At 47.5% G+C, this 13,709-nt stretch overlaps 1 protein-coding gene across 3 annotated transcripts in view; it reads left to right on the top strand.

Annotated features, from left to right (window-relative positions):
* The window catches only part of LOC140714081 (creatine kinase U-type, mitochondrial-like), a 39,710-nt gene that overhangs the window by 18,128 nt on the left and 7,873 nt on the right, over nucleotides 1–13,709 (top strand). For all 3 annotated transcript variants that reach the window (XM_073024799.1, XM_073024797.1, XM_073024798.1), the window contains exons 4-7: nucleotides 7,393–7,488; nucleotides 8,456–8,677; nucleotides 9,683–9,768; nucleotides 10,351–10,474. In XM_073024799.1, coding sequence (XP_072880900.1) covers nucleotides 7,393–7,488; nucleotides 8,456–8,677; nucleotides 9,683–9,768; nucleotides 10,351–10,474 — 528 coding nt within the window. The remainder of the gene's footprint in view (nucleotides 1–7,392; nucleotides 7,489–8,455; nucleotides 8,678–9,682; nucleotides 9,769–10,350; nucleotides 10,475–13,709) is intronic.

The following is a 13,709-nucleotide window of genomic DNA, read 5'->3' as shown; positions in this document are numbered from 1 at the left end:
TTACCTCTGACATCCTCCATCTTCCACCCCCCCCCCCCCCATCCAATAAATTCCTTAAAATTAAACTGACTGGGAAGATGGTTCCCACAATTCCCGTGAAGCTGAACAGGATCCTCGTTCCAACAATCCAAATGAAACTGACTGGGGTCACCTGTCTGGTAAAGACACTGTCCAAAATAAGGCAACGGCAATCACTTCTGTAGAAAGATTCACCAAGAACAATCGTTATCAAGACCATGGTCGTCCACAGCACATAAGAATGATCATGAATATATTAAGAACATTGTGAGTCAAGTCCTCAGTCTCTGCCATTTGATAATATCCAATTACTATGTGACCTCAACAACACTTCCCCATTCCCTCCTGAAACTCCTTGACTCCCTTTTTGTTCCTGTTTGTCCCACATCCATCAGGGAAGAGGCTACAGAGCATCCACGTCAGGACCACTAGACTCAAAATCCATTACTTCCCCCAAACTGATCAATCACCCCACCCATTAACCGGTCCCATCATCCCCATCATCTCTTAATGTTCCTAATAAAGTGGCGTTTCTCATTAACGAGGCATTTGTACCCACAGAACTGCCACTCACTGGATGGTTTTTTTTTGTTTTTTTTTTAGCACCATTATCTGTAAGCTCTAGAGACTGTTGTGCATGTGAATCCCAGGAGATTAACGGTTTCTGAGATAATCAAACCCCCCTGTCTGGCACCAACAATCATTCCAAGGTCACTTCAATCACATTTCTTCCCCCATACTGATGTTGGTCTGAACAACTGAGCCTCTTGACCAAGTCTGCATGCTGTTATGCATTGTGTTGCTGCCACATGATTGGCTGATTAGATAATTGCATTAACGAGCAGGTGCACGAGATAAAGTGGCCACTGAGTGTCTAAGATAATCTCCTGGCCATACTCAGCAGTCAATTACACATTGTGCTTTGTATGGTTGCTTTTACGTCATGGGGTGTGATATCTTGTCTTATATTAATCATGTTTTATGCTTATTTTGTACTTTTTTATGCTTCATTGGATCCATAAGAGATGGGAGCAGAATTAGGCCACTGGGTCCGTCGAGTTTACTCCCCCATTCCATCAGGACTGAGTTATTGTCCCTCTCAACCCCATTCTCCTGCCTTCTCCCCGTAACTTTCACATCCTTACTAATCGAGAACCTATCAGCCTCTGCTTGAAATATACTCGATGACCTGGTCTCCACAGCCATCCATGTTCAGTCGATTCCACAGATCATCATGAACTGGCTACAGAGATTCCTTTTCATCTCCGTTCTAAATAGACATCCCTCTATCTAAGGCTGTGCCCTCTGGTCCTAGGCTTACCCACCATAGGAAAAATCCTCTTCACATCCACTCTGTCTCGGCCTTTTAATATTCAATAGGTTTCAATGAGAACTCACTTGTTCTTCCAATCTCCAGTGAATACAGTCCAGAGCCATCAAACGCTCCTCATACATCAACCCTTTCATTCTCGTGACCTTCCTCTGGATCCTCTCCAATTAATCTTCCTCAGAACTGAGGGGTTTCCTAGATGCAGGGATGACCTTCTGCAGCCTCTCCAATGCCAGCACATCTTTTCTCAGATCGGAGGCCCAGAGCACTCCAAGTGAGATCTGGCCAATGCCTTATAAAGGCTCACCTTTACGTCCTTGCACTTATACTCTCGAAATGATTGCTAACTTTGCATTTGTCTTCATCACCACCAACTCGATCTGCAAGTTGACCTTTAAGGAATCCTGCACAAAGACTCCTAAGTCCCTTTTGCACCCCTGATTTTTGAATATTCACCCTGTTTAGAAAATAGTCTAAATAGACTTTAATCCTCTGCTAAAGTGCATGACCATGCACTTCTCTACAGTATATTCCATCTGCCACTTCTTTGCCCATTCTCCCAATTTGTCCAAGTCCTTCTGCAGACTCCCTGCTTCTTCAGCACTACATGCCCCCGCCCCCCACCATTTTGCCTTCTACAAACTTGGCCACAAAGCCATCAATTCCATCGTCCACATCACTGACATGAAGCGTAAAAAGAAGCAGTTTTAATACTGACTCTGCATAACTTCACTTGTCTCCAACAGCCAACCAGAATCGGCCCCCTTTATTCTGACTCTGCCTCCTGCCAATAAGCCAGTCATCTATCTATCCTGTAATATAATGGGCTCTTATCTTGTCATGTGTGATACCTTCTCAAAGGTCTTAAGACAATCCAAATAAACAACATCCACTGACTCTCTATTGCCTATCCTACCTGTTATTTCAGAATTCCAGAAGATTCTTCAGGCAGTATTTCTCCTTAAGGAATCCATGCTGACTTTGGCCTACTTCAACATGTGCCTCCAAGTAATGCAAAACCTCATCTTTGAAAGTAGTCTCCAACCACTGAGATCAAGCTAACTGAACTATAATTAAATTTCTTCTGCCTCTCCCCCCCCCCCCCCTTCTTAAAGTGTGAAGTGACATTCGCAACTTTCCAGTCCTCTGGTACCATGTCAGAATCTAGTGATTCTTGAAAGATCATTACTAATGCCTCCACAATCTCTTCAGCCACCTCTTTTGGGATCCTGGGGTGTAGTCCATCTGGTTCAGGTGACTTATCTGCCTTCCGACCTTCCAGCTTCCCAAGCAGCTTGTAATAGTAACTACGCTCTCTTCTGCCCCGACACTCTCAAACTTCTGGCATACTACTTGTATCTTCCACAGTGAAGACTCATGCAAAATACTTATTCAGTTCCTATTGGCCACTATTGATGTCAATGGATCTGGGGTCGAGAGGGTGAACAGCTCCAAGTTCCTGGGCATAAACTTCACCGAGGACCTCACGTACATTCCGGCTGTGTGGTGAAAGGCACAACAGCGCCTCTTTCGCCTCAGATGATTGAGGAAGTTTGGTATGGGTCCCCAAATCCTAAGAACTTTCTACAGGGGCACAATTGAGAGTGTCCTGACTGGCTGCATCACTGCCTGGTATGGGAACTGTACCTCCCTTAATCGCAGGTCTCTGCAGAGAGTGGTACGGACAACCCAGCGCATCTGTAGATGTGAACTTCCCACAATTCAGGACATTTACAAGGACAGGTGTGTAAAAAGGATCATTGGGGACCCGAGTTGCCCCAACCACAATCTATTCCAGGTGCTACCATCTGGGAAGCAGTACTGCAGCCAGGACCAACAGGCTCCGGGACAGCTTCTTCCACCAGGCCATCAGACTGATTAATTCACGCTGACACAATTGTATTTCTAAACTAGTGGTCACCAACCTTTTTAAGCCCAAGATCCCCTACCTCGGCCATAGTCAAAGGCGAGATCGACCCCACATCAATTAGTTACACACATGCACACCGGGGCAGAAAAGACCGGAAGTAAAACCCCGCAACCCGCAGGTAGAAATAATGTATAAACACCGGGGTACCCACCCTTTTCTGCACCGCGGACTGGTTTAATATTGACAATATTCTTGCGGACTGGCGGACCGGCTGACCGGGGGCTGTTAAACACGATGGAAATATAGCGATACTCAAAGCAGGTTTCTTATGTCCAGTCTATTCTGCAATTTAGTTTTCGCGGCTCTCGACACTTAGCTTCTGTCCCGCTTGCTCACGTTTTTTCCACTCAAAAAACTCACCGGGTTTGTCTTTAAGTGCAGGGTGCTTGGACTCAAGGTACCAAAGCAATATTCGCAGACGATCTAATTCGGGCTCAGGGTTCCGTAAGTATCAGAGCAGCTACCGCTCTGCGATCTACTAAAACAAACTTTTGTCGGCCGATAGATCCTACAAAGGATCTTTTCGCTCGGTCGGTCGCTCTCTCTGGACTGCGACCGCCGCGGCCCCGGCACGGGGACCTCCGGTCCTGACCTCGTCCTCTCACCCCAGCCACGACCAGCTGCACCTGGCCAAGGTGTCTGGGTGGTGGGTCGTGGGTGGGGTGAGAGGACGAGGTCAGGACCGGAGGTCCCCGTGCCGGGGCCGCGGCGGTCGCAGTCCAGAGAGAGCGACCGACCGAGCGAGGAGTGCGACAGGGCTCCCGCCCCCTTTGTAGGATCTATCGGCCGACAAAAGTTTGTTTCAGTAAATCGCAGCGCGGTAGCTGCTCTGATACTTACGGAACCCTGAGCCTGAATTAGATCGTCTGTGAATATTTTAGCACCGGGTGCCCCATAAACATTCGGTGTGGTGAACAGGTTTAGAGGCGACGCCATCCTGCCGGCCGCGCTCCGGACCAGCAGCATCGGAAGTTCCCGCCGGCCGCCCGAGGCGAACCAGTGATCCCTGGTGTGAGGGTATCACCGCGTTTAGGCGATTGATGACCTTGCGTGGGTTCAAGTTCAACAGTGGGCGAGACAGGGAATGAGGAAAGGTGCAGCTGACTCATATTGTTTCCTCGCGGCCCGGTGGTTGGAGACCACTGAAGTACACTGTGTAATCACAAAGTACACTGCAGATGCTGTGGTCAAATCAACACGTACAAACAAGCTGGATGAACTCAGCAGGTTGACTGCTCATTTCAACGGATGCTGCCCGACCTGCTGAGTTCATCCAGCGTGTTTGTACGTGTTGAATTACACTGTGTAGTGCAGGGAGCTACACGCATGCGCGCTGAGCAGAAAGAACGGAACTGAAACCCCGCAACCCGGAAACAATCTCTCAACAGTATTTGTGTATTTCTTTTTGATTTTTTTTCGGGATCTACTGGGAAAGTCGATCACAATCGACGGGTTGGCAACCACTATTCTAAACTATATTGACTGTTGTATATCTTACTGTACATACTATTTATTATAAATTGCTATAATTTGCGCATTGCACATTCAGACGAAGACGTAACATAAAGATTTTTATACCTCATGTATGTGAAGGATGTAAGAAATAAAGTATAGAGCACACTTTCAAATATAACACCTTCAGTCCAATATTCATCACCTATTTCAAGTTTACTCTCTCACCTGCCTATCCATCCTTACAGTCTTACAATGTACAGCATCAACTTGTATAGCAACTGCCCCATCACTTCAGTTCCCATCCCCTTACCAACTTAGTTTAAACCCTTCTCAAAGCTCTAGAAAACCTGCCTGCAAGAATATTGATCTCCCTCGGGTTCAGGTGTAATCCATTCCTTCTATGCATGGTATACCTTCCCCAGAAAAGATCCCACTGATCCAGAAATCTGAAACTCTGCCCCCTGCACATGATTGTGTGGAGCTGGTGCTGGGGCAGAAACTACCCTGCCTGGCATGTGGCACTGGGAGTAATCCAGAGGTTACTACTATACCTTGGATGTCCTGTTCTTCAGCCTCATCCCAGGCTCCCTGTACTCACTGCACAGGACTTCTTCACTATCCCCACCCCCTACCCTTGTGCACCTTGACCCCTGGCTGCTCACCCTCCCTCTGAGATACGTGGGAGGCAGCACACCACCCTGGCTTCTCTTCCACGGCCACAGAGTCTGCTGTCCGTACCCCGAACTATCACGTCTCCTATCACTAGCACTCTGCATGAGTTCACCTTTCCCTGGTGAGCCTCAGAGTTGGTCACCTTGCCACTGGCCTGGCTGCTGCTCCTGTGCCCTGATAGGTCGTCATCCTCCAGCAGTATCCGAACAGGATACTAGTTGCTGGGAGGAATGGCCACAGGGGATCCCTTACTTCTCCTTGTGGTCACCCATCTAGTACCTGAAGCCTTTATTCCAACTCTTTGCCACCTGCAAATCAGCCAATCTTCTATCTATGTTAGTATCTTTCCTGTAATGCCATAGGCTCTTGTGTTGTTACACGGCATCTTGTCACAGGCCTTCTGAAAATCCAAGTAAACAATGTCCGCTGACTCTCTTTTGCCTATCCTGCCTGTTACTTGCTCAGAGTACTTCTGAGCGAACGATCATTTCATTCTCCTCTATGCTCATGCTCTGAAGAGTAACCACAAAGAAGCCTGAATCATGAAACACAATTCCACATCCTGGAGAAGAAAATGACCAAAGATGCTCATTTTTCTAAGAGAAGAAATTCCTCCATTGGAAATGACTCATTCTTTATTCTAAAACTGTGAACCCTAACTCCAGATACATCTATAAGACACAGGACAAAATTAGGCCATTCAGCCCATCGTCTGCTCCACCATTCCATCATCATTGATTTATTATCCATTTCAACACCATTCTGCTGTCTTCTCCTTGTAACCTTTGACACCCTTACTAATCAAGAACCTATCAACTTCCACTTTATGACCTGACCTCCTGTGGCAATGAATTCCTGAGATTTGCGCCCCCCCCCCACCCCCCGGCTAAAGAAATCATTCCTCCTCTCTCTTTCTAAAAGGATATCCTTCTAGTCTGCATCTCTCTGGCCTTAGACTCTCCCACTATTGGAAACATCCTCTCCACATCCATTCTGTCTAGGCCCTTCAATATTTCAATTCCACCCACTGGAAGAAACATATTCTTGGTTCCGCTCTGTCGATCGCCTTTGCAATCCAATATGCTTCAACAAGGTCACCTCTCATCTGTCTATAGTCCAAAATGGCTCAACCACATTACAGAAATCAACCTAGTGAGCCTTTTCTGTAGCACCTTCAATGTACGAAGCCATACGCAGAGCTCCAGGTTGATCATGTTCAATAAGACCGCTTTATCATTCACCTTCACTCCACTCACCACAGCAAGTGAGATTTCCTGGTGCCACCCATTTGAATTATAATTCCCCTTCCCATTTCCATTCTGACACGTTGGTCCACGGCCTCCTGTACTGCCATGATGAGAGAGAGCAGCAACATCTCATATTCAGTACAAGTTACCATTTCTTCTACGAAATAATGCCCAAGGAAGGTTCATCCTTCATCTCAATCAGACAGAGCTCTGGTGTGATGAACACAGGACAATATGTACAGTGCATTTCACTGTGTGTTTCAATGTGCATATGATAAATAAAACTAATCTTTTAACTTTTTAACAGTGCAATGTCATCTCGACACCCTCCTGCATGTAGGTTTGATTTGTACTTAAGCCTCTGGATCCAGGGCTTCATATTTGCACCTTGTGACCCTGTGAGTTGTAGACCCTTGTACATCTATCACAGGACTGAGTCCTTGTCGAGTTGACCTTGGTAGGACTACAAAATGTGCGATTGTAGGTGACAGACCTGTGACTGTCCTGTTGTGGTGAAACCGTCCTCCAGATATTAAGCTGAGTTCCTTGGTATTACCTCCGGGAAACATTTCCTAATGCTCCTGATGAAGGGTCTCAGCACGAAATGTTTATTCCCCTCCATAGATGCTGCCTGACCTGCTGAGTTTCTCCAGCATTTTGTGTGTGTGTTGCTCCAGATTTCCAGCATCTGCAAATCTTGTGTTTATGATTTCCTAACACTGTCTCCTTCAATGCTGCAGGTCTTTGCTGATATTTTTGACCCTGTGATCATGGAAAGACACAATGGATATGATCCGAGGACCATGAAACACCCCACAGACTTGGACGCAAGTAAAGTGAGTGTAGATGTAAAACACAGGGAGATATTATTGACCAACAAATAACAGCTAATATGGCGCCTTTGATGTGGAAAATACTTTGAGGCTTCACAGTCAAACATGATTTAATGCTGGGTTACCTTGTGATGTCAGAACTAATGACAAAATATTTGACGAAGGACTTAAGGAAAGTCTCACAATACGAGTGGGCGAGAGAGGTGAACATAGAACAGTACAACATAATAAAGACCCTTCGGCCCACAATGTTGTGCTGACCCTTTAAGATCAATCTAACCCTTCCCTCCCCCATACCCCTCCATTTAACTTTCATCCATATGCCCATCAAAGAATCGCTTAAATGTCCATAATGTATCTGACTCTGTTAACACTTCCCAACTCGATTTCCAGGTTCTTTTTACCAGTCTGCATTGACGAGCCCGAGGTTCCATTTCCCTGTCACCTGATTGCTCCACCTCACTTGTACTCTTGGTTTGTGTATTCCCTGTGCCCTGTTTTCTGCATCTCTGACACTGCTCAGTGCGAGCTCCAGGAGCAACGGCTCATCCTCCAATTCGGCACTTTCCAGCCATGAAAGAGCGCAATCATTTCAAATAACCAGGCTTTCCAGTTTGTGTCAGAACTGGCCAGCTCTTATCTACCTATAAAATTAACTCACCTGGTTTCTTTATCACCTGCCCCTTGTATTCATTCCTCTGTCCCCCTTCTTATTCTGGCTTCTTCCCCCCCCCCCCCCTTCCTCCCCAGTCCCCGATGAACGGTCTCGGCCCAAAATGTCGACTGTTTATTCCCCTCCATAGATGCTGCCTGACCTGCTGAGTTCCTCCAGCATTTTGTGCGCGTTGCTCTGGATTTCCAGCATCTCTTGTGTTCAGTATTTCTCACTTTAAAACCACTGCCAGATTGACAAATTATTCACAGCTTTGTCTGGCATTTTTACCGTTCTCTGTTTTTATCGCTACTGCAGATTAGAGGCGGGCAGTTTGATGAGAATTACGTGCTGTCTTCCCGCGTGAGGACGGGGCGCAGTATCCGTGGGCTGAGTATGCCCCCTGCCTGTACCCGGGCTGAGAGGAGAGAGGTGGAGAGGGTGACCGTGGACGCCCTCGCTGGGCTGAAGGGAGACCTGGCCGGACGATACTACAGTCTGTCCACCATGACGGACAAGGAGCAGCAGCAACTCATCGATGTAAGATGTGGAACCAGCAGCTCCCCTTCTGCAGGGGGTGGGGGCATTGGAGTGGAGCAGGGCAGGGGTCAGACATCGATAACAGCTCCCTCCACACTCCCGGGGCAGGGGCAGCTAAGCCGCCTTGCAGGGGTCCTCACAGAGTCACTTTACGATGACTGAGGCAGTGCTTATCCAGGCTGCTCATGCACACCATACACTTGTCTGCCATCAGGACATGCTGTTCACTATATTTTATCATCCAGCAATAAGGGACCTCCCCAGTGTTGTCTCTTTACTGTACCTGGGTGTGCTGCAGCTTTACATTGGAGATCCAGGGTGGAGAGCGTTGCACAGAGCAACAGATTCCCTAGAAGCCCCTGCTATTTCTGCAGCTGGGAGGAGACGGTGTACAGTATGAGGGTGAGAGGTGGCCGCCTCGCCTCTATGTGAGGGAGGAGACGGTGTACAGTATGAGGGTGAGAGGTGGCCGCCTCGCCTCTATGTGAGGGAGGAGACGGTGTACAGTATGAGGGTGAGAGGTGGCGGGGCCGCTGCTCAAGTACTGGCTGCACTTCAGCCCCGCGCTCCTGATCTACAGCCACCAAGTGCAGAGAAGAATGTCTTGGCAATCAAAGGCTCTCATATCAGTAAGAGTTCTCGGGAACGCTTTGGAGTCTTCCAAATTAAATGTGACTTGCAACATGACTCCGTCTCAAAGAGCACAGGTTGCCATAGTGGTAGATTTCATTTCCTTTCTCGGGAATGAGTTACACTCGCTGCCCCTGATGTGATGGTGTCAAAGAAGCTGTATCTTATATCCAACCCATACTGTGCTTTGTCTTGGGGAGTTAGCTGAAAGTGTATAGAGGAAGCTTTGCCCTGCATTAGAAGAGTGTGATAGGACACTGAGAGCTGCCATGAAAGCATTGTTATCTCTCATCACTATTTAATGCTAGTTATGTTTGATCATGACTTGGTCCAATGCAGAAGCACTTTAATAACTATAGACTTTTCCATCCTTAGGACCATTTCTTGTTTGACAAACCGGTGTCTCCTCTGCTGACCTCATCGGGGATGGCCAGAGACTGGCCTGATGCCCGTGGGATCTGGTGAGTCCATCAGTCTAGTTGTCCTGCCCAACTCTTCGAGTTATGGTTGAGCAGAACCTTAGAAACCTAGTTTAGTACCTTCACTCTCTCCCCCTCCTTCTCCCCTTTCTCTGTTCCCTCCACTCTGCCCTGAAGACCGCACCCTTGTCCCTGCCCCTCACCTCCCATCTCTGCTTTCCTCCATCCTTCCCTGGTCCGAATTCTCCCTTGGCCTCATAGATTGATTTGTCCTGGATTGGACAAAGCTTGATGCTGTGAAACCAGAGGCCAAAATACTCAACTACACAGGACTCCGACTTTAATTTGCTAAACCTCTTTACATTTGTACTAATCGTGTGATCAGACAAGTTCTGAGTCAGGAAATGGGAGGTGGTGGCAGACAGATGACTATGGAGGGAAGGAAGGGGTTCATTTGCAGGAGAAATTGAAACCTGAAGGTGGCAAGTCGAAATTCAAGCATCTGGGGGGGATTTTAAAACAATGTATCTCATGCAGATAATGTAAAGAGGTGGATATTTCCAGGTATGAATACAGCTAAAGATGAGGCCATTGTTGACTGAGATCTCTCCTCTTGCTCTACAGGCATAACAATGAGAAGACTTTCCTAATCTGGGTTAATGAGGAGGACCACACTCGAGTCATCTCCATGGAGAAGGGGGGCAACATGAAGAGGGTGTTTGAGAGGTTCTGCCAAGGCCTCAAAGAGGTGAATGAGATTCTGTGTAAAATCCAAAGCTCTAGGAACCTACTCTGGGTAGTGCAAGAGGCCATTCAGCTCATCGTGCTTGTGCTGGCTCTTTGGTGGATTTATCCATACAGTCATATTCCCCAAACTCTTTCCACAGAGCCCCAGGAACATTTTCCCTTTAAATACTGGACATTGCTCACAACATCAGGTTCCCTGTCCCTAACTATCCTTGAGAAAGTGGTGGTGAGTCATATTTTTCAGCTGCTGCAAGCTGTGTACCGAAGGTGGGAATGGTGCAGGATTCAGATGCAGTTGTGAGACATTTCCAAGTAAGAACAGTGAGGGACTTGGAGGACAAGGAATCAAGTTCTATTTGCATCTTCTCAAAAAAGTGGAGCAGCCATTGGCTACATGCAGCAAGACCTAGAGAGATCAAGGATCAACCCATCTCAGGTTCAACATGTACTCTCCATACCCCACTGTTGTAACGTTTGATTGAGTTACTGTTGCCTCCCAGTCAGCGTGAATCACTCTGGACACACTTCCCTGATATCTCTCATTAACGAGGCGTTTTTCCTCCCAGAATTGCCGTTTGTTTTGTTTTTGCACCATCCCCTGTGAACTCTAGAGGTCCCAGAAAATCCCAGGAGATCAGCAGTTTCTGAGATACTCAAACCACCTCGTCTAGCACTAGTGAGCATTTCATGGTCAAAGTTCTTCCCCTGTCTGGTCTGAACAACAACTGATCACACCTGCATGCTTTTATGCATTGAGTTGGCTGATTAGATGTTTGCATTAGCGAGTAGGTCTACAGATGTACCTAATAAAGTGGTCACTGAGTGTATGTTTACATGTATTAGAAATTTTCTCTAGCATATTGGTCGGGACCAAAATGCACAAAAAAAACCCAACATTCAGCAATATTAAAGAATATAAAATTATATAAAAATAAAGCTAGCGGTTATGGAATAAAATGTGTATGAATAAATGCCAGCATGTATTTACGATGTAAACAGCATTATAAAAAGTGGGTTAGAGAGATACGCCTGCTCCACTTGAGCTTCTAGGAGGTGGAGGTCACGGGTGTTGGAGCAGACGGGGTAGGAGGTGCACGGCCCCAGAGCACCACTGACGGAGGGGAGGAATGTTCCCTCGTCTCGGCAGTGGTACCAAGCGGACATGGTGTTGAGCTTTTTGAGTGGTGTTAAGCATTCCATTCCATTCCCCTCCTTGCAAATAATTGGAAGGGGCTGGGTGTCGGGAGATGAGTCACTAGCTGCAAGGTGCCCAGCCTCTGGAGCACCATGGTGCTTACTCAGACACCAGTGACTGCAGAGGCTGGAATGTGGAGCAGCACACAAAATGCTGGAGGAACCCATGGTAACGTAGCGGTTAGCGTGATGCTATTACAGCGTGGGCTGTTCCGGAGATTGGAGTTCTGACGCCATCTGTAAGGAGTTTGTATGTTCTGCCTATGAGTTCCTCTGGGTGATCCAGTTTTCTCCCGCACTCTAAGGACGTACTGGTTAGTAGGTTAATTGGTCATTGTAATTTGTCCTGTGGTTAGGCCAGTGTTAAATAGATGGGTGGCTGGGCAGTGGGACTCATTGGGCCGGAAGAGCCTGTTCCACACTGTATCTCTAAATAAATAAATAAAATTGATAACCCACCAGGTCAGGCAGCATCCGTAGAGCGAAATGGACAGTCAATGTTTCAGACTGAGATCTTTCAACTCAACATGTTGACCATCCATTTCGCTCCACAGATGCTGCCTGACCCATTGAGTCCCTCCAGAGTTTTGTGTGGTAGTTATGCAGTTGGTAGTTGAGTTTGTGATCATGGGGTGACCCCAACCTCCTCTGTTTATCGGTGATGGGGGCCTCAGCGATGAAAATTCACTGTATGTCCGGGTAGATGGTTAGACACTCTCTTGTTGGAGATGGAACTTGTGTGGCACTTGCATGAAGGTAACATTCAAAGTAAATTTATTATCAAAGTACGTATATGTCACATAGACTACCCTGAGATCATTTTCTTGCAGGCATTTACAGGAAAATAAAGAAATTCAATACAATTCATGAAAAACTATACATAGGCAAAGACTGACAAATAACCAATGTGTAAAAGAAATCAAATTGTGCAAATTTGAAAAAAATAATACTGAGAACATGAGTTGTAGAGTGTTGAAAGTGAGTACGTAGGTTATGGAATCCGTTCGGTGTTGAGGCCAGTGAAGTTATCCATGCTGGTTCAGGAGCCTGATGGACGTATGGTAATAACAGTTCCTGAACCTGGTGGTGTGGGGCCTAATGCTCCTGTACCTCCTGCCCGATGGTAGCAGCGAGGCAAGAGCACGGCCTGGGTAGTGGGAGTCCTTGATGGTGAATGCCAGTTTCTTGTGAAAGTGCTCCATGGGAATGTGTTCACTGCTGGTGATGGACTGGTCTGGTCCACCACTTCCTGCAGACTTCCCCATTGGTGTTTCCATACCGTACCCGAAAGGGGCAGAGGGGTGTTCTGGTCTTGATATATTCACGGATGAGCAGCCTCACCTTCTGAGAAGTTGCAAATGGAAGGTGGTTGCTTCTTGAAAGTCATTGGTGGAAGCAGATTTTATTGCACACGGAGCAACAACTCGATGTGCAAAAATAACTTCTCTCCCTGTCGGTTTCTTTGTCAGTCACTGCATTTGCAGTCCATGTTGCCCTGGTTACCATCCCTCCTGCCTTGGAAGCACTTCCCCTCCGTGTGACATTCAGATTTATCATTCTATTATGCAAGTGAGCTTTAGTTCAGTTGCACACATGCAAATCCCTTCAATACCCCCCCCCGACATCCGCTCACCACCCTCCTCCACCCCCACACTCAGCTCGCCTGCTTCCACCCTCACCTACACATCCCCCCACCCTCATCTCCCCCTCCCCCAGCTACACATCCCCCTCCCCATCTTCACCCCTCCCCCTCCCCACCCTCAACTCCCCCACCTACACACACGTCCCTCCCCACCCACACAAACCCCTCCCCATCCTCACCCTCATTTCCTCTACCCCTCCTCATCTTCACCTCCCCTCCCCATCTTCATTTCCTCTCCTCCACCCACACATTCCTCTCCCTCATCCTCACCCTCATCTCCCCCTCCACCTACCCATCCTTCTCCCCTTCCCTCAGCACCCCCATATCCAGCCACACATCCCCCTCTCCTCCCTCACCATTCCCTCCCCCTCCACCTCCACCTACCCCCACCTCCCCATTC

This window comes from Hemitrygon akajei, chromosome 21 (assembly GCF_048418815.1).
Source record: "Hemitrygon akajei chromosome 21, sHemAka1.3, whole genome shotgun sequence".
Lineage (NCBI taxonomy): Eukaryota > Metazoa > Chordata > Chondrichthyes > Myliobatiformes > Dasyatidae > Hemitrygon > Hemitrygon akajei.
Note: the sequence above shows the minus strand (reverse complement) of the source record. Positions and strands in the feature narration are given on the sequence as shown.